This window comes from Erithacus rubecula, assembly GCF_903797595.1.
Source record: "Erithacus rubecula genome assembly, chromosome: 5".
Lineage (NCBI taxonomy): Eukaryota > Metazoa > Chordata > Aves > Passeriformes > Muscicapidae > Erithacus > Erithacus rubecula.
This window is the reverse complement of record NC_136687.1, coordinates 46,229,730-46,257,663: the sequence shown is the minus strand read 5'-3', so window position 1 is coordinate 46,257,663 and position 27,934 is coordinate 46,229,730. Positions and strand designations below refer to the sequence as shown.

General features: G+C 37.0%; 2 protein-coding genes across 3 annotated transcripts in view; one reads left to right on the top strand and one right to left on the bottom strand.

Annotated features, from left to right (window-relative positions):
• Positions 1 to 3,045, bottom strand: part of TBCK (TBC1 domain containing kinase) — an 84,983-nt gene extending 81,938 nt beyond the window's left edge. Inside the window, exons 1-2 of one of the 2 annotated variants that reach the window (XM_079305760.1) lie at positions 2,920 to 2,935; positions 581 to 652 (exon numbers count right to left, since the gene is read on the bottom strand). The gene's annotated coding sequence lies outside the window, so the exon portion shown is untranslated. Of the gene's footprint in view, positions 1 to 580; positions 653 to 2,919 lie in introns of both variants that reach the window. The other variant, XM_079305759.1, reaches the window with a different exon arrangement.
• A 60-nt stretch (positions 3,046 to 3,105) lies between these two features.
• AIMP1 (aminoacyl tRNA synthetase complex interacting multifunctional protein 1) overlaps positions 3,106 to 27,934 on the top strand; it is a 32,511-nt gene continuing 7,682 nt past the window's right edge. Inside the window, exons 1-5 of the mRNA XM_079305762.1 lie at positions 3,106 to 3,285; positions 19,748 to 19,881; positions 20,584 to 20,697; positions 22,922 to 23,080; positions 25,538 to 25,749. Coding sequence (XP_079161888.1) covers positions 3,284 to 3,285; positions 19,748 to 19,881; positions 20,584 to 20,697; positions 22,922 to 23,080; positions 25,538 to 25,749 — 621 coding nt within the window. The 5' untranslated portion in view covers positions 3,106 to 3,283. The remainder of the gene's footprint in view (positions 3,286 to 19,747; positions 19,882 to 20,583; positions 20,698 to 22,921; positions 23,081 to 25,537; positions 25,750 to 27,934) is intronic.

Sequence of the window (27,934 nt, the reverse complement as noted above, 5' to 3'; positions counted from 1 at the left end):
GGACAGAGAGCAAGCACAAAGATTTACTGGCATGCAGCAGGTTCCAATTGGAAACCTTTAACTGTGTATTTTTAATAAGATCATTCCTGTAAAAACATCAAGTCTGCCAAATAAAATACTCAACATCAGAGAGAAAATATATATTAAACATTTTGAAAAAAACCCTTAGTTTATAGATTCAATTATAATCTTGCTTGGCACAATAGTCCTGTAATGCTTGTTCTAAAACAAAAGACAACCATGTTATTATGATCAGAGTGGAGGGGAGTAAGATTATACCTAGCAGCAAGATGCATTATGTCTTTAAGAAGGTAAATATGTAATGTATAATATAATTACAGAGGCTGAATGTTCTCATTTTTACTGTAGAAATATATTATTAGATAATACTTCTCTAATACATTGTAGTTGCATTCAGCTGACACTTAGAAAGGAAGTTTAATAAAAACAATTGTTAAATAGCAACAATTCAATAAACAAGTGATTAAACTTTCCTTGCACTCTAGATCACTTTGCTTACAATGAGAAACTACAGCACCTGCAATGTGTTCAGGTAGGCAACTGCACACTTATCACTCGCCTCCTTTGGCTGGAAACCAGATGGGCAAAAAGCAAAACATTAGATAAGCAAACAACCTTTCCTGTCACCTACCTAAAGGAATCAATAAATTATTTTAAAAGGTATGCAATAAAACATACAGTCATACTACAGAGTTAATTTCAGGGAATCCATGAAAGCAATGGAAGAAGTTTTCTCTGATGACAGAAAGCAGCCAGCTCTGTCAATTGCTACCCTCACAGTCAAATCCTGATCTCTCCTTAATTCTCAATTTACATAAATTCCAGAGATTGAATTGAAAAATCAAACAAGTAACCCCAAACTTAAGCCTTCTGCCACCTTCAGAAAGGTACACATATTACAGCATAAATGAAAGGAGTTTTTTTAACAAATGTTTTTCAGTCTCAACATTTCTCTAGTAACTTACTGACATTTCTAAATTCAAAAAAACTGTTATACATATTTTAAAAGTTCATCTGAAAAAAGTACTTCTCTTACTATATTTTACACTGAGGGGGTTTGTTTTTGGGGTTTTTTTTTCACTTCACATCAAAGTCTGGCAGAACTATAAACACAGAAGAATGCTACACATTGACCTTATTTCAATGCACACAATTTTACAACTCAAACTCACTTTTACTACACAGAAAACACACATAATGCATTAATTTTATGGTTCGAAGGAATTAATTATATCCTACACAACTTCCCTGTCACTTTGAAATAAAAACAGGAAGAGAAGAAGAAAGGTTTGTTATTTTATGCTGACTCCAGAACCAGTTAACGTAAATTCAATTTTGGGACTGAATTCTGGAAATTCAATTCTGACAATCCAAAACAGCAAGGATAGAAGAGGAAGCAAAGACTCATCTTACTAGTGTAATCTAAAATTACCAAGTCAGTGTTTCCAAAGCAACAATTATTCCATATATGAGAGACAGTCTGTCACATCTATGAATTGTGCCTGGCATAAAGATTAGAAGTCCAGAAGTGGATTTGCTGCATCCCACCTCTGGACAACCTTCCCTAGCTCCCTACCTTCATCCAAATCCCCCTTAGAAACCTTTATAGTACACAAAAACACTCACCAATGTTCTCAGAAAAATGAGGGGAAAAAACGAACAACTACCTTCAGAAACTCCTGTTCAATATTCAGATGAGGACTATTCTGAAAATCTTGCACTAGGTAACTTTTTGATGTCCAAAAATGAGAAACAAAATACAAAGTGAAAGTCCATCAATTGAACAATTTATTTGGTCCTTGGAATATCTACTGCTGTAAGAGAACAAGTGTTTTTTTTCTTCAGAAGTCAGGCTTTTCTAGAACCATCATTTACAACTTCTTCACTTCAGCAGTGCTAAGGTGATTAAGGGACACCTGGAACTTTGCTCTTAGGGAAAAAATGTCAAAATGTAATAAATCTGATTCTCAGAAGCAAATATTGCACATTCAAAGAGACAAACCTGAATGAGCCCATGCAGTGAAACATATCTATAAATTCTTTAAGCATCCACCTGCAGAAATAATGGCAAATAGCCCCTCTAGTAACTTGGAATGGCTGCTTAGTTGAATGACTCCTGAGTACTCAGGAGTAAATACCCTTTACCTAGTGAAAGCAGCTTTTCTGAATTAAAACATAATTGCACTGCTATTAAATTACTTTTAAAGCAACTGAGAGCAATTCCAGGAGAGCAGGCAGCCTAAATATTCCATACTTACATTTTTCATTAAATCACAGTATGTTAAACAAAGTGGGCTATTTCATATGAAGAAATTATTTCACAAAATAATTTTGTTCTTAAGTCTTAAAATATTCCTGCTACAACTATAAGAATCATAAATTTGATAAAATAACTGAAATAGAACTTACAGTTCTAACTAGCGTCGCTGCTTACAAAAAAAATCTGAAACTGAGTGATTTCACAGAGTTTATTTAAATGCAGAATAGGTTTTGAAGACAAGTTGAATTCTGCTGCATTAGCGTCCTAACAAAGACCTAAAATGGGGTTTGTCAACATTTGATTTATCCAACACAGGTCTGTTCAGGAACTAATCCTGGCACTAGAGAAAACTCTTTTATCCGAGTCTCTAAATGACTCGGAGAAATGCTGGGCACCCTGATCATCCCTGATCTGCTACAGACTCGCTGGGCACAGACTCCCTGGGAAAGGAAGCGGACGGGGCAGGAGAGGGGATGGTGGAAGAGGGTGGGAATGGCAAGGGCACAGGGAAGGAGTAAGGAGATGGGAAAGGGGCAATAGGGACGCGGAAGAGGAGAGGGATGGGAGCAGGGACGGGGATGGGGATGAGGATGAGGATGGAGGAACAGGAAAGAGCAAAGGCAAAGCTCCGGCGGTACCTGCGCGAGCGCCGCCGCCCCGCCGCGCACGGCCCCGCCCCAGTGACGTCACTCCTTCCCGCCAGCAGCTCGCTATAGGGCCTTAGGGGCGACCAGCACAGCGCCTGAGCTTCATTTTTTTAAGGGTTATTTAAAAAAACAAAACAAAAAACCCAACATAAACAAAAAAAATAAAAGATAAAGAGAGCTTAACACCCTTGTTCTCGTGTGTGTGCGTGTTCTGCCACTGCGCCTAAGCCCTGTGGTTGCTGGGGGGAGCGAGGCTTTCTCGAGCGTCTGCTTGCAAACGTCAGGCGCTCGCTGGCAGCCTCGGGAGCGGGTCCTTCTTCCCCGGGCGGGCAGCGGCGGCGGCTCCTCTCGGTTCATGTGAGTGTCGCGGCGGGGCCGCGGGCCCGGCCCGGCGGGCTCTGCCCTCACGGTGCTCCAGTGCCCCCGCCGGGCCTCGCCGCGGTGCTGCCTCCCCAGCCGCTGGGGAACGGCGCCATGGGTGCCCTGGGGCTGCCCCGCGGGCCGGGCCGGGCCGGGCCGAGCTCCCTGGGGTGGGTGGGAGGGTGGGAGCCGGGCGGGGCCCCGCTCGTTTGCTCCTGCTGACTTGCTGCGAGCCGCCAGCGCAGCTCGGCTCGGGTGCAGCGGGGGTGCCCGTGGCGGGGGTCGTGCCCCTGTGAGGGGCAGGAGCAGAGCCGCGAGCCGCAGGAAGCGGCCTTACGGTCCTGGTTCAGTTCATAGCAGGGATTTTATGGCAGGGCTCGGCGTGCGCTCCAGCTGTAGGGCGGCGTTGCAAACTCAGATCCCGCGCGTTGCGTGCAGGACGCGGCCGCACGTGGAGTAGTTCTTGTCAAAGCGATTGTTGTCCTGGCCCTGGAATGAGGGTTTGGAAGTGGCGTAGGGTGGTGGGCTATTTCAGGAAGATGTTGTATTAGCCTGAAAACTACATGCACGGAGTTTCCACTGACGATTGCTTTTACTAAAGGAAACATAGATGCTGCCTCAGTTTTGGTTAATTGTATAACGTTCGTTATACTTTTGCATAGCCTTGAGTGAAGAATAGAGTATAACCCAGTATTTGGTCCATCTCAGTAGAGATACAATGTTTAACATACAGCACCTGTTCTGGGCAGGAATGTGTGCATTGGATCGACAGGAATGAGCTTATGGTTATGTTGCCAGTCCACAGCCCCCCAGCATATGACAACATTCCTGAAGCACTGTATATATTGACTATCTATCGGTATTACATCAATATATGACAGGACTGTATATATCCAATGCCTGATATACCTGAGGCTCATCAATAAGTGGTTTTGAGCTGGGTTTAGAAGCTGGCAAAATAAAGGCAACACTACTGTAAGCTGAGTAATACTTGCATTCTTGCTCTTTCTGTTTCTTTAACTCAGAGATTATTTTTTTTTTTTTCGTTTAAGTGAAGTCATTCATTTTCACAAATAGTTCTGGAATTAAGGATACTTACATGAAATCTGCAGTAAGGTGAGGCAGCAGGTATTAAATACAGCCTACTGGTTTGGAATCCCCTTACTAATCACTTATATTATCCTCCAGTTATGTTTAAATTTTATTACATCCTTTGGCAGACCTGTTGGAAAGGAAGCTCAAATTCTATAAAATTAAGAAAAACCAAAGTCTTAAACCTGAGTTTTAAATACTAGTTGTTGCTAAAATGTATAAGGCCCTAGAAATGAGTAACAAAAAGAACTTTGGCAAATGGTCAGTAAAGTGGGGGGTTTAGTTTTGGGGTTTCTTTGACTTTATTTTTGCAGAGGGGGAGTGTTGTATGTTTTTAGGCAGCCTCAAGCATTTTTGCTTATCAATACAGTTCATATATTCTCTCCACCCTGTCACTTGTTAACAATATATTCTTGTTGCAGTAATTTTGACTTGTGAGAACTTTAAGCAGTATATTTGTGAGTTGCTTTGATGTTTTAGCAGCGCTGAATCCTGAAGGTGCAAGATGTTGAAGGCAGAAATTATGCTTAAAACTATCTTCAGGAAATTTGTGCTCTGGAACATCTCTTTCCTATTGTAGCTCTATGCATATTTGTCATACACCTCTGTAGATATCTTTGTTTCTTTTACACCTTTAAATGTAAAGAGAGTGGGAAATGCATTCTCATTCTCCAAACTGAAAGCAGTGGATTGCATGGAGAAAATAGTACCAAATGAGAAAGGATATTTGTTAAAAGAATTTGTGCAAGTCTTAAAATAGTCCATCAGATTGGAGTAATAGGGCTTGAGTTGCCTACAGCCTTGAAGACTTGATGCTTATAATGAGTAGAAAAACAATTTGAAAAATAAGTTTAACACACAAAGATATGATTATATGGCTTTGATATTGTTGTAACTCTAATTTATGAACTTAATAGTGGCAAGTTAACCTAGAACCTCTTTCTTGAAGGAGGGCTAAACAGTATATGGATTTTTCTTAATCTTGTCAGTTTCTCAGCTTCCCTGCCCTTTCCCCATTAAAGTAGAACAAATAATTTTATGGATGTCATGTTACTCTGAAAAAGCTTGACATCGGAGTGAAGGGTGGATTTTGAATTGACAAGAAAAAACAGATACTAAGATGCAAAATAAGAGATAAATGTTATCCAAGACCAAGAATGAAAAGAAGAATTGGGTTCTTGTGTGCCTGCAAATCCCACATACTTTGCAAATCCCCATGAACATACTTGGGAAATACCAATATAATAAATACCAAATATAATAAAAATAACGTAAACCAGTTGTCATTAGAAGGATTGGTCAGATGTGCAGAAAGACAAATCTGGTATTGACCATAATATTTTTTAACTTTCCTGATTATGATCTGATTGCTTTATGTCACAGCTATTAGTTCATGTTTGTCTCTTCTAAGGGAGTGTTACCTAAAACCTAAAGAAGGTCAAATGCTAGCCAACATAGACAAAAATGAGGAGTCAGCACAGAGGGTTGCTGATAGGAACATCAGATGTCAGCAAAGCAAAACAGCTGTGGAATGAGTGGCATGAGTTATATGATGTCAGTCCAGCAGAGACCCCCAGAAACCCATGTGTTCTTCTGAACAATTACCTGAATGGTTCTTACCTTTACCAAGAAATATTTCTGTTGTTAAGATTTCCTGTCATGCTGAGGGTGAGGGGAAATCAGTGTTTATTTTTCATTTCCATGGTTACATTAGTATTAAACAGCAGGGGGAGGAAAAAGGTCTCTGATGGCTTTTTTTCTTTTTTTTTCTCCAGTGTGGTGGAAGCTGTCCTTACTCATAATTTAATATAGTTTAAAAAATATTTGGATACTTCTCAAAGCAGCCTTCTGCTTTTTTTTATTAATATTTTTAATATTTAATTATTTTTTTTTGTACTTGTGGAAAGTGCTTTCTTTAAGAAAAAAGTTTCCTTTAAGGAAAATCTTAAAGTAACTGCAGATCAGTAAGTCATCAGTTGAAGAATTTTTCCTCTTGGAGGACAAAAAAATGCAGTGCTGTCTTCATTATGGTGTTAGAGGTCAGAGTGAGTGTAGATTTAATACATTGGTATTTTACTTCACAGGTGATTTTTTTTATCCTGCTTTCACACTTAACAAATCTTGGATGTCTATTATTTTGTCCCAAATAAACACACTTGAATATGTGGAAATATTGTAGAAGAGCAGGTTTTACTCCATGGTTTTTAAAGTTAAATAAAACACAGGCATGTAAAAGACAGAAATGCGATTGGGTTTGTAACACTGGGTGTAACAAAAAGACCTTAGCAGAAGAGGAGCAAAAGATCTCGTCTACTGTAACTTAATCACTTCTGACAGATGTTTGCCTAGCCTGTTTTTAAAACCTTCCCGTGATGGATATTCCACAGCCTCCAAAGGCAGCCTGTTCAGTCTATTACTCTTACTTGAAAGTTTTCCAAAACTTAAATCTTGCTTTCTTTTTCATGTCTGCATCAGACCTGGTGAACAGTTTAGTCCCATTCTCGTACCAACTTGCTTTGTCTTTGAAGAACAGGACCAGGTCTCCCATTTATCTTCTCTTCTGTAGACTAAACAACTGCACTTCTTTCAAGCTTTTTGATCTTCTTTGAAGTGTCTTGAAAAAGTTGAGAGACAGGAAAGGGGAATCTGAACAAAGGCAAATCTCTGTGCCAGTTGTAGGGGGTCTTGAGTATGTATGAGTTCAACATGAGTATTGCTTGGGCAGCCTCTTGAGCAGCTGATGCAATTTGCTTATGATAAAATGTGACTGGTCAGGCCTTTCCTAATTTGCTTCTCCCTTATTCCATGCTGTGTCCCCCACACTTGCTTTCTAGAGTAATTAAAAGTTTGAACTTTTTTTTTTCTTTGAACTGGATTGGACAGGTGTGGCAGGGTAATAGACTCCCAGGTGAGAAGTTGTTCTCTGCAGTTTTTGTGGTGTAGTGTTGTGTTAATTGATTGAGTCGTTACTTGCCTTTATGTTTTTTGAGCCATAAAGTTTTCTAATGGTGAAGTCCACAACAAGGGTGAAAGGTATTGCAAGGACGTATTTTTCTCCTGAAAATACAGCCCCTGTGGTTCCAGTCAGAAGAATAGACTTGATGGATGCAAAGTGTTTTTTTGTACATAGTAAATTGTGCTAGTTTGCTTGTGTAGTGTGATGGTTCCAGGTGTTTTGAGATTGTCACCGTGTCCCTTTGAGTATTCCGAAACTTTCCGAACATCCATGTTTACATTTAAATAGGAAAACTTCCTTGCCTGAGCATGGTCTGTGCTTCCAGCAAATGCTTTTAAGTTGAGTATTGTTAGAAATTTCTGGGCAATTATAACTGGTTTTAGGCATGGCAATCGCTGTCAGTCTTGATTACTAAGTTCAGTATGTCAGATTCCTGTTCTTTTTAGGGTACAGTTGCTGATGGTGCAATCTCTAGGCAACCTCAACCAGTGCCTCACTCTTCTCAATTCTTAAGTTCTTATGACACTTAATATAAATTAATAGTTTAGAAACTGTTATTTGACTTCCAGAACTTTCGAGAGGAAAGATGAAACTAGCATTAATATTAGAAATCATCATCTGCTAAAAAAATATAATGTGGAATTCATTCTTTCCTCAGAATTCTGAAATGTTGACATAGATTTTATTCTGGATTAGGGGAAAATTGAATTCCTGGCAGCTGATAATGTATTAAACATCATCAAAAATTGCCTCGAGTTAGCACATGCCTTCTTAAGGTCATTTGCTTCAATCTTTTGGCATAAAACTACCTATTTAGAAGACTTATATATCCATTTCCTTCTCATCAGGAGCTTTCCCAACATAGCTGAGTACAAATTAATAGTGTAAAGCTTAGTCTGTGACTTCAGGACCCTCTCTCAGAAACTATCCATGGCTATTGGATCTGATTTCTATCCCAGAGTGTTTCTCAGTTACAGTTTAATATACAGCTTTGTAGTGGCATCTTGTTTCAGACTCTCAAGATAAGTGGACAGATCATTTCAGCAGTTCATTTGTCCGGGGCACCTGGGGGCTGCTGTTCCCCCAGGAGTGCAGGGGCTGGTGCATGGCATGCGAGAGGCATTGCATTTGGCTTGCTGGCAGCTGCTCTGCAGGCAAGGCCCTAAGTTCACAACTGTGAGCACATCTGTTAGTCCTACTGTAAGGTTTGAAACCTTCTGTGTCAAGGGCTCTAATAATTGGTAACAGTCACACACTAAGGAAGTCACTGTTGCCAACTAGGATATGACACTGAATTGTACTCCAGGGAAATTAATCTTTTCTTAGGGGTTCAGTTACCCTTGCTGCATCCCAGTGTGTAAGTAATTTCACATCCGAATGACCCTCTATAAAATAATGCTCATGATAAGAACTAGGCATACACGTCTTTTCCTTTGCATTTTACTTTGCAAACTTAACTGCAAATTACCACTTTTGAAGACATTAAACAAACATATGTCAATTGAAAATAACTTTAAGTAATTTGGAAATTACTGGATTTTTAAAAGATGAATTTGGAACACAGCAATTTAGAATTTAGCTAACTTGTCTTAAAACTTCTTTTGCTTCTATAGTTTTAATCCATAAATGAAAAATGGCTATTCCCCAAAAGCTGCTTGGAGGAGTCTTCTTTCAGAGACTATCAGTCTTAATAGCTGACATCAGCCCTCTCAATATCCAAGATGAGTGCACAGGGAGTTTGTTTGCTTTTTTGATTTTTTTTTTTTCCTGCTGCATAGTTCAGCATTAAAAGGGGGAAATAATTTCCATCCTAGAAGTTTTAAAAGCTGTGAACACCAAGTGCTTCTCACTGCATACAACTTCAAAGAATATTAGGTACTACTGGCACATGGTTTTGAAGCAACACAAAACTGCTTCTGGCTTCTGAGGATTAGTTGTCAGCCCATTTTAGATACAAAAGTTCATTTCGACTTTTCATTCCATAGCTGAATAAATCTTATTCTCTGCACAGGGTTAGTTAGTATCTTTATCGATTTTCATTAAACTATCATCCTATTCTAGTATGTGAGTAAATTCAGCATTGGAAAGTACAATTCTTTGTGATGTGTGGGGGAGGGGTTTTTTTTCTCTGTAAATAAGGTGCAGCAGCTTCAGGCTCAAAGTTCATCAAGGACAACTCTTACCCTGAAAATTTTGTTTGACAGCTTTGTTGCTCCATATTAAAAGATGTTTGCCATTATTCTTGCATTGATTACACACAGACATGCACCCAAACATGCATGTTTTTTCTTCAGGTTTTATTTTGCCCGTATAAAAATGCCTAAACTTTCTGCTTCAGTAAACACCAGCAGCTACTAATGTGTCTGAAGTTAGAGTACACTGATTCTTTCGAAATACATCTGCATGAGGTCTGCTCTGTGTTTCTGTGAGTAAATAATGGTTATTTTTAACCTGAGCACTTGCTTTAATTGAATGGTTAAATCCTGTTTTCCTTTAGCTGTGCTACACGATACTATTTTTGCACGTAGAAAACCTGATATTAATATAAAAGTAGTAATTTTCAATATTCTTTTTTAACACACTTGGAATATGTAAGATAACTAGCAGACAGGTTTCAGATATTAAGAGCATTAGGAGCTGAAATGGAGCAGCGGCGTCAATGTTCCTGTGAACTACCTAACCAATACCATTACTTTGCTGACTATGGTACAGACATGAAATACATTGTTTAATTATATTCCCAAACATCAAATTTCTAAGGGAAAGATATTTTTGAAGTGTCTTCTTAGCAGCTAGAGTTTTTGACAAGGATTTGTATCCTTATTGCTGTGACAGACTCTACAGAAAAATACCCGATTTTGAGAGATATTTTAAGAATGTATCTTTGTTCTCAACTGTGACTTCTCTGAGGGAGAGACTGTAAACAGCTCTTCTTTTCTTTTCCTTTCTGTAACTGCTGTACTTGTTCTAAATTAAGGAGGTAGTGTTAATGTTCACTATTTTTAGGATAAAGCTGCAAAAATCAATAAAGTGCCTAAGAAACTGTTCTACTTGGCATCAACAGGTGGATTTCAGTGCAGTTCTGATGTTTCTCTCTGATTTATGAGTCGTTTACTCTGTAGTTACAACACTAATCTAAAGCTTTCACTTTACTTTCCCAGTAAAACCCTAGAGGGTGAACCACAGTACAGATTCTTTGAGTTCCTGTGGCATATGCTGACCTTGCAGACTTGTCCAGATGCAGCTGAGTCCTCTTAAGTTTCTGAATTTATAGGCATATATGTGTGTCTGTAATTATAAAGTTCATCACCTGTCAGGGAAGTTTTATGAAGATACTTTGAGACATGAATAGCAAATACTTTTTAACATATATATATTTATTTGTATGTGCACACACATCTATATATAACCACAAAAAGCCCAGCAAAAGAAAAAAAAATGAACAAAAGCACTTGTCAGTTTTTGATGTAAACTTTCTGTTCCAGAGACCTGGATGTATTTTGGGTTTGAAAATTGGTGATTACAGTCAAAGAAATGAGGCAGTGTGTTGTGGGTGTTGCATCTTTTCCATCATGGGATTTATTGTGGGAATTTCTTGTGCATGTGGTGATCATTTACTGAAAGATTTTGATAGTATTAATAAAATATTAATGCTGTGGGATTCAAAGATAAACATTGTTGAAAAATACATAAGGCTGTCCAACTGTTTTGGCATATGAGCTGCTACTTAAACTACAGCCTGCACTACAAAGCACAGCCAGATGAATCTCTAGGGCACTTGCAGGGACGGGCAGATGCAGTGGGTGTGGAACCTGGTGAGACTTCAGTCAAGCGGTGCAAAGAAATTGCTTTCCTTGAGCTGTGTTGTGAGCCATCCTTGGCTGTTCAATTACTGGGCAGAGTGCTCAGGTTAATAAATTAAGGTGTAAATTTTGTTACAGACTGCATCCAAATGCTTGACTGCTGTCTTAACCTGGACAGAACTCCTTAAGGGTGATCATGTCTCTGCTTTGTTTAGTCCTTGGAGTGTCTGCTCAGAGGTGGGAAAGAACACAAAGTTGATTCAGAATTGGACTGAGGCAAGCATTACTAGAAACTTCTCCCTGAATAGACATTTAGTGCAATTTTACATCAGGGATGTGAATGAAGCTGCAAGTATTCTTAACCTTTTGAGTGGTGCAGCTGTAGCATGTTAAGGTATGGTGCAGTTAATTAATACAATGTGGCATCAACTACAGTCTTGAAATGCAAATTGAACTAAATACTAGAATGATTTTTACTTCTGACTGTTCTAATGATCTCTACCATATCAATCCAAGACATCCATTTTAGTGAAAATTAGGACAGTCAATTTCATGTTTCTATCCTGTATGTTTTAATGTATGCCTTACTCCCTCATTCATTGCTTCTCATAGATTTGTTTTTTTGCCTGTCTCATAATGCTATGATTTGCTTGTAACTTTGGTCCATCATTCCCTTTAAAGGCAGACTTGTCTTCACATTTAAAAATAGTCATTACTAAGTAACTTCTGTTGCCTCAAAATTGGTAACAGTGGATGGACCTTTTGATGTGAGATGTTCCATCATATGTTTAAAAAATCTCTTTCATGCTGCAGTGTTTTTCAATATGAAAAAGTTCAGTTTTCTGTGTTTTTACTATTTACAGCACTTTAAAATGGGGAGGTGGTAGGCTCTTAGGACTACTAAAAGGGCCTGTCTGCAGCTGGGATTGAGCCTGATTTATCTGGCAGCCAGAAGGGTTAGACTGTAGTCTCCCGAGCCAGCATATCATTCCACAGAGCTGACATTCCTACTTGGATGGACTGTGTTAGACATTTTGGGTGTTTGAAAATCTGCAAAGCAGTTATTCTGACTTGGTCAGTGCCAAAGATGTGAGTTGAAAAAACATACAGCAAAAATGTGCAACTTTGCCTACTAATTTGGTGTTTGGCAAATTCCTTTCAATACTGACAACGTGGAGACTTATGGACAGGGAATACATAATAAATTGTATTTAAGAGCTAAAGAAAAAAAAAAAAAAAGCAGAAATGGTTTGTTTGAGTGTTTAATGCCCCAGTTAGAGCAATCACAGTTTGGGGAGAAAGGAAGACAAGAGATCTGATGTCTTTCTGCAATTATGAATCTCTAAAGCTGTGCTGCCATACTTTGTAACACGGTATTAACATTTTAGGCTGTAATTTCATTTTGTTCATATTACAAAGACCATTACTTTTTTTTGTTGGTTTGTTTTTAAATACCAGTGTAGTAGTTAAAATTTCGTTTGATCTTTTGTAGTGCCCAAATCTCTAGTACCTGGCAAGGAATCATTGGTCTAGTACTGAGAGTCAGAAATCAGGTTCCATGATGATTCATTTAGTAATTTTAGGTTTCGACTTTTTATACTGCAATCTACCAACACTGCTCAAATTAAAAAAAAAAAACAAAAAAAAAAAAAACCAGTTGTGGTTTGGAGTTGAGGATTTAGGGGTTGTTTTGGGTTTTTTGGGGGTTTTTTACCTTTTTATTTTTTTGTGGATTGTTGTTTCCTTTGAGGGTGATTTTTGTTTGTATGTTTTGTGGAGGTCGTTTATAATTTTGTGAGTTTTTTGTTTGGCAGGGTATTTTTTTTTCTTAATTTTGCTGTTGCTTTTCAAGTGTTTGCCATTGTTCTGCCAAAAATGTGTTGATAGGTCGCCTTTGCTATATGTGGAGAAGAACCTGAATGAGCATCTACACTTTGAATACTGACACATACCTCCTTAAGGCTTTGGATTGTATTTTTAGATGTGTGAATTTGTGCTATTCAGGAAATATGCATTCTTCCAGTACAGAGCTAGCAATAGACTTAATTCTGAAAGAGATAAACTGATAGTTAAATCTTCACTGATATGTGCATGCCTCAAGTGTGCTTGACATTTATTTAATTGTAAGTGCATGTGTGGGTACACTAAAGACAACCCACAGAAGTGTTTTTTTTTTTTTCTGAGAGGAACAGCTAGAGTTTCCTGTATGTCTGACAGAAAACCAATCAGTGATTGGTTTTGAGAACTGACAACTTACTAGACCACTGAGAGATCACAGGCCCAGGCAAGATACTAACTTCTTCACTGCCCAGAATGACACTGGCAGACACTTTGTTCTATCTCCTGAATGAAAGAAAAGGAAAGTATAGACACGCAGAGAAACAACATGAATTCACCAAGATCAGTGAAGTCAGGTCCCAGATGGAAGGGATTGATGGAGATGCCTCACTCTTGGGCTGAAATCCTCTTGTAAGTCTATGGAGAAGATATGATTGATAAATCAGACTTTTTTTCCCCCTGTAACTCATGGAATGCATTATGGAGTGGATGAAATGTTCTAACTATAGACATGAGCAAAGGCATTTGTGCTAAAGTAAGCAGATGTTGAAGTGGCTGTGATCTTATGAGAAGTTTGAATAAAGAGAAGAGATGAAGATCCGTGCTGCCCCACAGGGAAAGAGAAGAAAGACCTGTGTTTACAAAGATGAAGAGGGCTTTTGTTTGAACTGTTATAATCCTTAAAGTGTGCCCCAAAAGTTGATAGGGTCCTCAGTAATGGTTGTGGGAAGACTGTTAGTCGAGGAAGGGATTTTTATACAGATCTGATTTCCATTCTTCCTGGCAACTGATCACTGTGACATTGAGGCCAGGAGAAAACTGTTTCTTGTGGAGAAATCTCCAAAAACTGAAGAGAGGTCTCCTCTCCTACGTAAACTGGTGAAAGACTATTTTTAGAAATGGAAACTGACTAATTTGCTTCTGTATGTTGTCAGTGTGAAAGAAAAAAGTTGTGGGGGGAGGAGAAGTGCTGTTAAAGTTTTATTCTTTTTATTTTTTCTTACAATTTCTAGTAATAAATTTTTCTTTTTACCCTTTAAAGTTTGAGCCTGTTTTGCCTTCCTCCTAATCCTATCTCACAGCAGGAAATGAGTAAATAATTCTAGTGAGTGCACTGGCAATTCAGCCAATGCCAAACCAGTGGCAGTGCACTATGTCTTTTTTTGCTCCATTATAGGAAGGAAATGATGGGTATGATATTACTGCAATGCAGAAGTACCTGATACTTAAAATTCTTCTGTTTTCTTTCTCAGCATTGTATTATTCATTATTGATACCTTTGCCTATTTGTATATGGGTTTAAAAGGCACATTTTTTTGAAACTGTTTATTAACAGCTCCATATTTTACTTTTTTTTGATTGAGGAATTATATTTTTTTAATTGAGGATTTTTTTTATTGAGGAATTATATTTTTCCGCACATAAAACTGTGGAAAACCTGCATTTCCAGTAAATAAATCTGATTATTTTCTGTCTGTTGAATTTTGGAATCATATGATCTTTTGGAAATTCATTTCCTGAGAAGGGATATATGGGTTTCCAAAATGTCTTCATAACAGAACCGTTTAATTGAAAATTTGTAACAAAGTGTTTCAGACCATTACTGCCCTAAGACAAATGGGGAACTGCTGCTGATTTTCTTTGCATTACTTAAAGTGAAGCATAGGGATGATCAAGTCAAAATTAAGATTTGATCTCAAAACTAATTAGTTGTAGATCTTTCTGTGTTTTGGTTTGGTTTTTTTATATAGTTTAAATTTTCAGAGGTTTGAAAATTAGACTTTTAAGTTTTTTTACCAAAAGCATGAAATCATCAAATTAGGTATTCTAAGTCTTAGCCAGAGATGCTGACAGCATCAGGCCTAAAATATTTTATCAGAGGTTAGGAGAAACCTTTAAGAAGAAATTGATTTATAAAGCCTGGGTCTCTATTCTCCAAGATGAGAAAAGGTGGGATGAGTTACAAACAGTTGCCTGGTTGCAGTGATACTTTGGTTCAGCCAAAGAAAAAATACTTCCTGTCTGCTTTCTTCTGTTTTGATCTGCTGTTGTTCCTTACCTTGCAGAATAAAAAGGTGTGATGTGAGATTCTCAAATCTGGTTCACTGTTTCCTCACAGTTCATAGAAGTACAAAGCACAGGATAAGAGAATCTGGCATACAGCTGGCACATTCTATTATGTTTATGGGTTTTTGTAAGATTGGCTGCCAGAAAGGTCTATACTCAAGAAAAGATGCTCAGATAGAAGGCTTTGAACATACTTCTTGCAGAAACAAAGTGATTGTTGGTACTGGTCTTTTAGGGAGTGGAATACTTTGCCATACCAGTTGGCTACAATCCAGCAAAGGAAGAAAAAGAGTTTGAGATCTGCTTAGGATTTAAGACCAAAAGCTTACAAAGAGAAATTAACATTAAGTACTTTTGAGAAAAATTACCTTTGTGGTTTTGATAACTTTTAAAATAAGCCACTGGTTCTGTTTAATTTGAACATATAATGAAAATTGAAAAACCAACATGTCTTTTTTCAGATCTTTATTTTTTCTTTCCTCTTCTGAGAAAATGAAATTTTAGGTCTTGATTGGCAGCCACTCATTAACATATCATAGACATATGCCTCACAGAGAATGCCACCTGAGCCATTGTGTGGTTGTTACCTGCTCTTTGTTAAAGATGAATAGAATTAGTTATGCTGTAGCAATACTTGGTTTTTCCATGGCAAGCAAAGAGCAACAATGGGTGAGCAAAGCTCCATGCAGAGGAGAATGATGTCCAGGTGTGGTGGGCTATCAGAGTTTACCCTCTTACTGTGAAGGAATTAATGTGTACATAGGAGAGGAAGAGAAGAGAAGGAGGCCCTTGTGGTTGAATCTCCTGCAGTTGTAATCTTAGTTTGTGTGCTGATATTAGCAAAGCATTGCAAGAAAAAGCTGAGAGCTTCAAACAGCTGAGCTTTTTAAAACTTCCAGATGGAAAATGGAATGCTCAGAGCTAATTGTTTTAGGCTTTAGGAGCCAGTTTTTTTCCAATTTCAGGTGTTAATTTTTATTTTCCTTGTTTGTTTCATTTTTTCTGTTTAATGGGTGCTTTTCCAATAGTGGAAAGTAATTGGTTCCATGTTCATACTATGGATAGATTCCAAAACTAATTTTCGGTGTTGTAAGTTTTTAATTTTGTCATAATTTTTATGGGGATTTTGCTTTTTTCTTGCTTTTAACAGTAAACAATATTGAAGAGAAAGCTACAACCAGTTTTATGTTTTTAGTCTTTCGTGTGTTCAGTGTTTGATTTGGGTATGTTCTAAGGTCGAGGCCAGTGTTGATAAAGTATTTGTAAAACATGTTAAAATTTGTCGGTAATTTGTACTATGTGAGAAGTCATGATTTATTATAGTTTGCCAGTTTGGGGGACACTTCCACACAACTTGTTTTTCAGCAACAAAGCAGGATAGAATCTGTTTTCTCCTGTGAGGGTGCTGTAGCTACATCAACAAGAGCAGCAGGCAGTGCTTTCAGTTTAAAAAAAGATGGTCAACTAGATGGTCAGCAGGTAGAATGATGATAAACAGCTCTCATGTGTAATCTAATGAATAACTGAACAGCTTGAGTCTTTCATTTCAAGATTCAGTTCCACTGAGTGGAGCAGGTGGTCTTGGAGTGGTTCTGAGTATCTTGCAAGTAACACAGCAGTCCCTGGAGGTCTGAGATAAAACAACTTCCCTTAGCTAAGCAAGCAGGTAACTTCAGGAGGACTTTTCCAGGATGTCTGTATGTAACTACATCATACCTGTTTTTCAAAACAAGGGAAAGAGCTCATTAGGCAGTTGGATAAAGTGACTTTATTTTCAGTTGCTCCTTGGGACATTTTCTCTTAAGCAGGTCAGGATGTATCTGCAATGAGCTATGATCTGGTTTTTAAGCTATAATATTTCTGGTTTTCTTTCCAGTTTTTTTTTTGTGTATCACCAATAAGAGTTGATTGTTTTAGATTTTTTTTGTGTTAGGCTAACAGAATAGTAGAGGGCAAAGAAAATAGGGTAAAGGTTAAAAAATTTAAAAAAAGAAAATTGACTGTAACCTTTGATTGTTGCAGTTCTCATCTTTTTAATGTGTTTTGTATTTTTTAATAAAAGGTGGATTTTTTTTTTCTTAATGTGCCCTTTTTGGATACAGTTTTATTACTCTGCTCTATGGATTCCTGTGCTTGTTCCTGCAGCAGTTCACTTCAGCCTGTTGCCTTTTACATTAGCATCGGAAATACCTATTCCTTTGTGTTATTGTTACAATACTGGCTTTACAGAAATTTATTTGACAAGTGGGAAAATTGTAATCATGTAACTTCATTTCCAGATCTTCAGTTCATTAGCCAACTTGGCTAAAATCTATAAAATGTACCAATTCTATTCACTTTGAAGTTTTAGTAGCATTTCTGTTTTTGTTGGCAAAGTTTTCACTGTTAGTATTGTGTTCCCCTGAGAGAATTTGTAGCTTGCAAGAAATCTTACTGGTATGCAGACAGTAATATCCCAGGCTTTGTTTTATGCTGTGTTGTGCCATAATAGTTTTATGTCTGTTTCCATTTGACATCTCAATTAGTAACTTATTGGAATCACTGTTTTCCTTTTTGAAATTCTGTTTTCAGTCTGCCCATGAAAACAAAATAATTTTCTTGTTAGCAGACATTAATTTAAATATAAAAATCAATTTAGTTGTCCTGGAAAGATTTTTCTGCTCTTTCCTCCAAGAGAGTGTTTTTCTTTTGAAAGAAAAATCTATTGTGGATGAGTGGAAGGTGTGATGGCCATAATACTCTCACATCTTTAAGTGAAACAGTGTGTGTAAAACAGACTGTGATTGTATTGCATTGCAAAGAAGGCAGGATGTTGGTTCAGGCATTTGCAAGATACCCCATGCATCATGAGATTATTATGCCTCTGGCTTTGTGAATTTTACTTTGGGAACTTTTAAATACTTTTAAATACTGCTCCTTTTAAATACACTATTCCTGAATAATTGTAGTTAGTTTTCTGGGGTTTTTTACTATATTAAAAATATTACTGAATATATTCCTGTGGAGATTTGAGTTATTTAAAACATGAGATCAGATATAAAATGTGTGTTGATTTTTAGAGTGCAGCAGAGGCAGTATGTTTATCCTAGCATGAGTGTGATTGTAGCTGTTCACCTTTCAGTTATTTCTGATCTCTTTTGTCTTCAGCATGACTTCCATTGCAAATTCCAACAGGGCATATTTGTATGTTAAAACCAGATCATACTGCTACAATAGTCTTGGAATAAAATAAGTTTTCTGCCAGTTTGATATGAGAAAAGTCATTTTTAGATTTTGATAAAGTTTAGGAGCCAATACATGTACCTGGATTGCCATTTTCTTACCAGTTCTTTCATTTGTTGCAATTTATGGACAAATTCACAGGAATTAAATCACCTCACAGAAGTTAAATCACCATTACTTGTAAAGATCTGTTCTTCCCACCTGTTACCAGTTTTCTTGATTTACAGATGAGGCAGCTGTTAGTACAGATTCTTTCCTCATACAGAGTGGGAGGGAAAAAGTACTGTCTGCCACAGATACGAGTGATAGTAACTGTTTTTCTTCATTCTGTTGCCATTATTTGATCTCTTGTGTTTAGACACAAAAGTTGCTGAGATGGAAGATAGGCAGGCCAGATTTGGTAGATTTCAAAAAATATAGGCTGTACACAAGGCATAGTTACTTTCTGGAACATTAGTGAAACATCAGTAAATGGTGAATACCGTAAAAGAGTGTTAGACAGCATTTATTTATGCTCTTTGCTGGTCTTTTGTGTTCCTTGCTTCTTTGTTACCTGTGTGCTGGGCCTTCCGTTTCAGTGGGTGCAAAATCAAACAATCAAAATTGGTGCTAAAATAACTCTGAAGGTGTAAACCTATAGTAAAAGTTGCTTTTATTGAAGTAAAAATACTTGTGAATTATGAGTATTAAAACAACAGTAAATTCTTAATATATGCACAAGCACAATGTGTGAAGTATTCAGTATATTCGGAATAAATTTATTTTAAAAGTTTGGAAATTTTTGTGGGATGAACTATTTTCTTAGTCTCAAAAAGATTTGATATACATTATATATATATATATATATATATATATATATATATGTATATATTTAGTTAAGCCCAGGATACAGTGCTTTCCTGTCCAATCTTATCCCTTTTATTTCCTTCCATGTGCCTTCTGCTCCCCACTGTGTATTCATACCTTTTTTTCTGAGAAGGTAGATTTTTATTTTTTTTACTCTTTCATGAAGGAGGAGTATGTTTTCTGCCATTGGGAAGAAAAATAACTTTTCTTCCAAAATGCTTGAAAGTGGCTGTCAAACATCAGATTCTGTTTAACATTGCTTTTTGTTTGTGCTTTGTATTCGGAGGTGGGAGCCCAGCTTTTCACTTAGCAAATTTTCTCATTCAGGAACTGATTTGAGAACTGCGAGACATGGTAAGAGATAATAGTGTTATTGCATTAAGAAGTTGTTAATTTTAGGCTGATTTTTGTCTAGGTTTTTATCCCGTTTTCTGGTAAAGATGGCAGCCAACAATGCAGTGCTGAACAGACTGGAGCAGAAGGGTGCAGAGGCCGATCAAGTTATTGAGTACCTCAAGCAACAAGTTGCCCTGCTCAAGGAGAAAGCCAGTAAGGATTTACCTATCTTATGCTAAACCTATTAACCAGATGGTTAACAGGAAATGCACAGAGGAGAAAATGAGAATATTTGGTGGTGCCAGACCTTGTAGCACCACTTCACTGTCCTATGGTTTCTAGGGGTTTTGGCTTGGTTTGTTTTTGTTTTTGTTTTTTTTTAAGCTGCTTATTCTGAAATAGAAAAGGTATGGATGAGGAAGAATTATTACACAAATTATGGAAATTTGATAGGACAATTATTCCATTTGATGGGAATAAGGGAGTTGGAAAGAATATGAGACTATGTATTATTCTGAATTTATTACTGTTTTTTCACGGCAGTGGCTCTCAAGAGTGTCATACCTTCAACTTTGATATTTTGTACTTAACTGTATCAGTGAATAAAGATGCTCGGTATTTCAAACATTATCAAAAGTTTTCTGTAGGTTTCTTGGTTTTTCTTGTGATTCTGTTTAGGGGACTGAGAAGTTAGTATATTGAAAGACAACTTGATTATATAAGTATTGTAAAAATGGCTATTTCAATAATAAAGAAAATAATTCCTAAGTATTTCTGATTTTATACTCCTTGAAAGTTTTCACTTTTGTGCTGTTTGGCTCACCATGTTTCACTTTCCTTTAAAAACAAACCTCTTTGTCCAAAGTGATGAATGCTAGTTCCTTAAACCTGTTTTTTTAAATGTGTCTGCTCTAGTCTTGCAAGCATCTCTCCGAGAAGAGAAGAAGCTCCGTGTAGAAAATGCTAAACTGAAGAAAGAAATTGAAGGGCTGAAACAGGAGCTGATTCAGGCTGAAATTCGAAATGGAGGTGGGGGAAAAAGTGCTTTTCTCATACAACATAGATGTAGCTAGTACAAAATTATCTTAATTCTTCTTGATTTTTATCGTTCTGTATGTGACTCTGTGGTATTTCTTACAAATTCTGGATTTTCCCTGGTTCCATGCCTGTGACAAGTTACTTGATTCCAACATCTTAATAAGCTTCAGGCCTGACAGAGACATATACTAAACTTAATCAGACATGGGACTAGTCCTTTGTATGTTTTGTTCAGTGTCTTTCATAATAAGCTGTGAGGCTCACTGATGACAGTGACTCCTTGTAATGTTGTAGAATTGCTGAATGTTATTCAAGAAGAGTAACTCTTCATGCTGCTTTGAGTATTTTAACTAGCATGACTGAAAAATCACTATGGAAAAATCATGCCATGGTGGAAACAGGGACTTACGAGGAAAGCTGTGGTAATATCAATTTAGAAACAATGTGTTCTGAATTTATGATTCCATGCTTTAGACCAGCCTTTCCCCAGACTTCATCCTTTGCTCTTCTCTGTGTAGTTGTATTCAGCTTGTACCATCATTATATACTTATATTAAAAAAGAATAGAGAAAAAGAACCCCAGAACTCAAGTGTTTCAGATACACTGTGTTGTCTTTTAAAATTACTGCCAAAAAATCATCTTCTGCCCTCAACAGTTACTGCTATTAATCCATGCTATCAGTATTGTAAATTGTTTAAGACAGTATCCAATGTATCTCGATGATAGCATTTAACTATACTGAATGTTCCACTGGTATAAAAGCAAATTCAGTCTTCAAAAAGATAAACATGTTATGAATACTGAGAATTCTTTTTCTCCTTTGGACACCAATAAGGCCTTTTCATGTACTAAACCAAACCATTAGTTATATTTTTCTATTGTCTGTTAGTCTGCAGCAGTTCTTGACAGGTGTAGTATATTTCACAGAATCTGTAGTGTTTGAGAGAGGTCTCAGGATATATTGGTCCAAGATGGCAAAGGAAATGTTTGATGTGCATATTCCTTTAGTTAGCTAGTTCATCTAAATGGTAGTAGGACTAAATTCAGATATTTTCTTTCGCAGGAAATAAATGTTTGTTAGCTTTGAAAGGACTAAGTAGTTGAGCACAAAAATTAGATGGACACAGAAGATCAAAAATATCACAAGATATTTTTTTCAAAAACCTGAGAAACAGACGTTCCCCAACTAGCAAGCAAGTGGTTGTTGGTACAACAAATCTCATATTCAATTATTTCAGACAGTTGTTTTCAAGAATATAATTTGTGCAAATCACTTCTGTGTTGAAGAGGACAGGCATCAACTAACAAAGGCCTCAACTAACTTCCTTCAGGAAAGTTAGTAAATATCTGAAATGCAAAACAAAACATATGTGCAGAATGGAGAATTCTATAATGATGGCACCAGAAGGATTTATCACTCATTAATGATACAAGAGCCTGGATTGAAAGGAACTTCACAAGATCATCTCATCTATCCTTTCTTGGGAAATGGAGCCTTGATGATACTGTCTAGTGCACTGATGATGCTTACCCAGTACAATTATTGAGTTAAATCCTTGAGGAGATTCTCGAAGAGCAGAATGTAGAAGAGAGGTGATTCTTACACTTTTATCTGCAAAGATTGATAGTGCAACATCCAGAATTCTGTATCAGCAATTTAAAAAGAGTTGTTGAAGGTGATGTGGAGAATTTAGGGAAGGGAAGTGAGAAATCAGCAGATCATGTTAGGGCTGCAGGTAATTTTGTTTTATTCAGGCTCAGTTTAGTAAGTTAATTGTAAGAGTTAAGGCGTGATCTGAATACACTATAAAAGTGATTTTAAATTATAACTAATTTATGGAATAGTCTCCAGTATGACAAGAGCTAGTAGCTATAAACTGAAACTAAACAAATGGGAAATAGGGAATTGGTAGAAGAAATAACTAGATGTTGAAATATAAAAAGAGATGTTGACATATATTTTCTTGTATTTAGCACTTTCTCGCATTTAAAAAATGTGTAGTCAAACACTTTTTTTTTAATTGATCATAATAATCATATATAGATTGAGTTCTGAAACATGTTTTGTAATGTGGTTCACTACTCAGTGGTTGTGAATTAGAATATTAAGCAAAATTTTCATTTTGATCTGCTTTTTAATTTATATTGCAGACTTTAAAATGTCAGTGTTCAAAGTTCTGGTACTGCCCCTAACTTCTGTCATTTTTATTTTAGTAAAGCAGGTTGCAGTTCCTCCTGGTACAACCCTTTCTACAGCTTCATTTTCAGGAGATGTTCCACAACCTACAGCAGTTACAGCATCTTCTGGTTCCAAAGATCAAATTAAAGGTGAAAATGAAGAAAAGAAAAAGAAGGAAAAAGTAGAAAAAAAAGGTAGTTCACTTCTCTTATTTCTGATAGACAATTGAGGTATTTAATTTATGCAAGTGCTTTTGCATGATTTTGAGCACCAAGAAAAGAGTTTTTGCACAGCTACAGTTGGAGGAGTCATGCTAGCTCTGAAATCTTGAAAGTACTTGAAGCTAATGAAGGCTGTCAGGTAAGCTACAGATTCTTTGGCATGGAATACATGTCAAATTCTATTAATGTGACTGCACTTCCTCATTTAAAAAACCACCACCAACCAAAAAGCAAGGCACCTCTGCTTTTGTACAAGGCTATCTTGTAACTTAAACGTGTGTTTTGCAATCATTCTCTTATGCAGATTATTATTAATTTGCTATGGTTTGGTTTGTACAGGTTTTCAGAATTGGGATATTATGATGGTTTACTGTCTCTCTTATTTTTCTGGTGAGCTGTACAGAGACTTATAAGCTGTTTTAAATTGTTTTATGTATTTCAGTCTTTGACTCATAAATATTTCACAGAGCTGTAAATGCAAAACCAGAGGCCATGTGTCATATCAGGCAATTAATTTTTTCCCTCAAGTATTCAGTGGCTACAGAACTTATTCAGTTGGTAAGAAAAAAATAAGAACTTTCTATATATGGTGAGGGGAAGTACCATACAAGTAGCTTAAATTCAGTCAGACAAACACAGATCACAGAATATTCTGAGTTGAAAGGGACCTACAAGGATCGTCAAGTCCAACTCTTAAGGGAGAGGCCCATACAGGAGTTGAACCCACAAGTTTAGTATTATTAGCACCATGCTCTGAACAACTCAGCTCATCTCACATGGAGAGCAGTGTTAGACTTTTGCCTTCTGCTGAAAGATAGCACCAACATTAAATAGTAGCCCTGCACAGACAATTTCTGTGGAGTTCAGCATCTGCTGAAGGTATTGCATTTAGCAGTGAAGTAACCAATATGTAAAATTTGTTTTTAACTCTAGAAATTGATGAACTAATTGATTATGAGCTATCTCAAATCCCTTTGCTTTCTGTCACCTATGTAATCTCTTTCCTCTGTGGTTATTTTCATATTCTTTGTTTTACATCTTGCAAACCTCATCTGTGTGATTTCTCTGGATATTGATTCTGGACTGACTCTGACCAGAGGAGTGCATTTTTCTCCTTAGCTTGTGGCATTGAAATGGATATTTTCTATCTCTCTGTATATATACACATCATGTGCACATTTGCTATGTTCTCTTTTGAAGAGAGACTTCATTTCTCTTGTTGAGGAATGTCATGGAGAATTGTAACAAGGATAAACTTAGCAGGTCTTTCAAATGATCTTAGCTATTATATATTAGCTATTTTGATTGGGATTTTTCCCAGTTTCTCTTATATTATTTCATATAGGACTGATTTTACTAATCAAATTGTCAATTACATTAAAAAACCCCCGTCATAATCACTAGAGCTTTTCATTCATCATAAATGAACAAATATTTTTGAAGAGCTGTTGCTTATGTTAAAAAAGTACTGCTTATTTATTATTGAATGTATCATTTAATTTCAGGCCCGTACGAGAACAATGGTGAATGAAATCAAATTGCATGGTTTTGGTTTTTGCTCCCTTAAGAAGGGAGTTTAGCTTACATTAGTATGCAAGTTATCTTGGATGAAAGAATAGCAGAATATGTAAGAAAAGTAAGCACGTCTTAGACTTTGTTAATCTCCCAGAGATTATAAATGCTACACAAGTCTTGAATGTCTCCTGAACAGCACAGTCTTATCTACGCATTGGATATAACTTGCTCATCCTGAAAGGAATATGTAATATTTTATGATTCTGTGATTTAAATAAGCAGTTGAGTGTGAGGAGTATTGCTTCACTGTTGTTTTATACTATACAGTCTGTGATGATCATGGGGTAAAGATACCACACCAGGGGAAATTTCATAAGCCATGAGCATTTTCATGCACTGTTGTGTTTGAGAAGTGCAGAATGTTGGCTGAGTTCATCTTGAAGGATCGCAGTGCAGCATTGCAGCTGTGACAGTGCAGCTGCAGTGACTTCACAGCTCCTGACTGTGTACAGTGCTGATAAACACTCATAACCTGATGGACTGTGATTCCCTAGTTTCCTCTTGCTGGTGAACACCATGGCGAGGCTTCCTGGTAATTGCTAATTATTCAAATGGGATGATCAGGCTTATTGATGTGGCCTTTGTCACTTACACGTTAGCTGCACTCAAATTCAGGGTGACTTTACAAAACAGGAGGTGGTAATTAGTTGAGGTAATGTTGTAAATTGAAATCTGTATGAAGATTCATCACTGGAAACTGGTAACAGAGGTGCTAACTCTTTACTTGTCTTTTGTGTTTTGCACAGAATTTATGCTTATTTCTGAGACTGTAGCTCGCTTTTCCCTTGCAGTAGTCATATGCATTAGCTGTGCGTTTTTTTGATGTTTATTTCATGAACAAAATGTTCTTAATAGGTGAAAAGAAGGAGAAGAAACAGCAGCCAGGAGCTGGAAGTAGTGATGCAAAACCTGTAGATGTTTCTCGTCTGGATCTTCGTGTTGGCTGCATTATTACTGCTGAAAAGCATCCAGATGCAGACACCCTGTATGTTGAACAAGTGGATGTTGGTGAAGCAAGCCCAAGGACTGTTGTCAGCGGTTTAGTGAAACATGTTCCTCTGGATAAGGTATTGACAAAATTATTTACTGATAGCTTTTCCTTTCCTAAAGTATCTTAAGGCATTCATCTGTTTATAGATGTATTTTTTATTCCACTAAAAGATTTGTACAGTCATGAAAACAAAAAAAAAAAAGTAAAACACAGATGGAAGTAATGCTTAATACCATTTGCCAGAGACCAGAGAAGTACCCTTACCCCAAATCAGTTTCTGATTGCAGTGCTTCTATCCTGAGATCTTATTCCAATTCCTCTGCCATCAGTACACACTGGACTTCTAAACTAAACAGATGTTAATCATCTTTAGGTTTCCTAATATGTAGTAGAGAAATTATTTTTTGGTATGATCCAAGCTTTTGAAACCTTTGCCTTCCAATTCTCTTTTATAGCTTGTTGAAATATTTGGCATGAAGTAAAGCAGACAGCATGTAAATTAAACTTAACTGGCAATGAATAGCTTAAACAACAGTGGAATACAAAATGCATATTTTTACTTCCTTGTGCAGAATAGAATCTGTGTCTATGCATATTTTATTTCATGCACTTTGGTATTTGACACAGATGGCTCATAGGTGCCTTTGAACAGCCTAAGACTTAAAGATTTAGTTTTCGTTTCACACCTCTTCTAGAGGGTGAAAGGAATTGACTGAAGGCTGCTCCTAAATTCAAATGCAAACTTGGCATTTAAAACAGTGCTATGTAGAACAACTGCAGAATGGATCATGAAGGAATTGATCTTAGTCCAGAAAATGTTCCACTTTCTTAAATGTCTTTTCAGTCCTTATTTACACACAGTCCCCATGGTAAGACTGCAAGCATAGGAAGCAATTAAAATTGTGATCGTTGTTTTTATGCTACAGAAAGTTACTGAACCAAAAAAAAACAAGCTGAATTCAGTAACTATTCTGCACTGATCACATCACCTGATGTCCACTTACTGGATTTGCACTGGGCAAAATCTCAACTTGCTTGCTTTTAGTGGTCTGCTTTCAAGAAAGCATGTAGAACAAAACATCTTAAAAGCCATTCTAAATAGACTTACAAACATAAAGTATAGAATGAAATGGCAGCAGGAGTCTTTTCTCTTTATCCTTCTTTCTGAGTGGAAAATTAACAGAGAATTAGGGATCATCCTTGCACGTTCTCTAAGAGCATTTTTGTTTGCATGTCTGTTTTTGGTTTTGGCAAGTCTCTATTAAGACAGTAAATTCTTAGGGGCAAGCTTCCATCTTTGTGTTTTTGAAGTGTTCAAAAATGTGAAGGCCTGGCATGTGTCTACTGCCATATATTGAAATAAAAATATATACATCAGATCAAGGACCATAGCCATAAATTTATTCACAAAAAATTTCAGCTGTTCATGATTTTGGTGTTTGATGTGGTAATTTAGCAGTGTTTGAGGCTGCAGTATTTGTATCATCTGATTTTACTTTTGGTTAGGAAACACAGTATGTATCTTCACTAACATTTCAGTATGCAGTGCAAGTTATTTATGGGTGTGAAAACTTCTGGCATGCCCACTTTATACGTGAAATGCTGTGGGTTTTTTTCACATGGTGGTGGGGCCACATCAGAAGTTGCACCCTTTTTGTCGTGAGCAGTTGTGTCACAAGTAACAGGGATATGGAAGGATCTTGGCATGTGGTGGACCATGCTATTGCTGAGCTGTTTCTGCAGCTGGGGACAATTGGGGAAATTTCTGACATGTCAAAAGGGATTGACAGCTTTACTGCCACTACATTTGACTTTTTGAAGTGAATCTCTGTGTGTTCCTAGCATCAATAACTGTATCAGGCAGTTCAGTACCTGTTCTTGAAATACAAGCAATTCTCCAATGTCACTTCTTGTCACCTCCTCCTCTTTAACCTAAGAGAACATTATTGTTGCCATGAGAAAGATTACAGAGCGGCGTAAAAAACAGCAACAAGACACTCTTGCTTGGTGCAGGAAAGAGCAAGAAAGAGCAATTTATTGAAGGAAGCTATTGCCTTAAATAAGGCAGTTTGTGCAAAACAAAGTACAGACAGATCATTGGTCAGAGAAAGAGACACCTCTTCTTCCTGGCTTTCTCATGGACCTTGCAGGTGTTTATTTCTGTTATGATTCTTTCTCTTGTGTTTACAGTAAAGAAGGAGTCTCTAGCTTGGGAAAAATCCTAGCTGAGGCTGAGAAAGTTTCATGGCCTAAAAAAGACT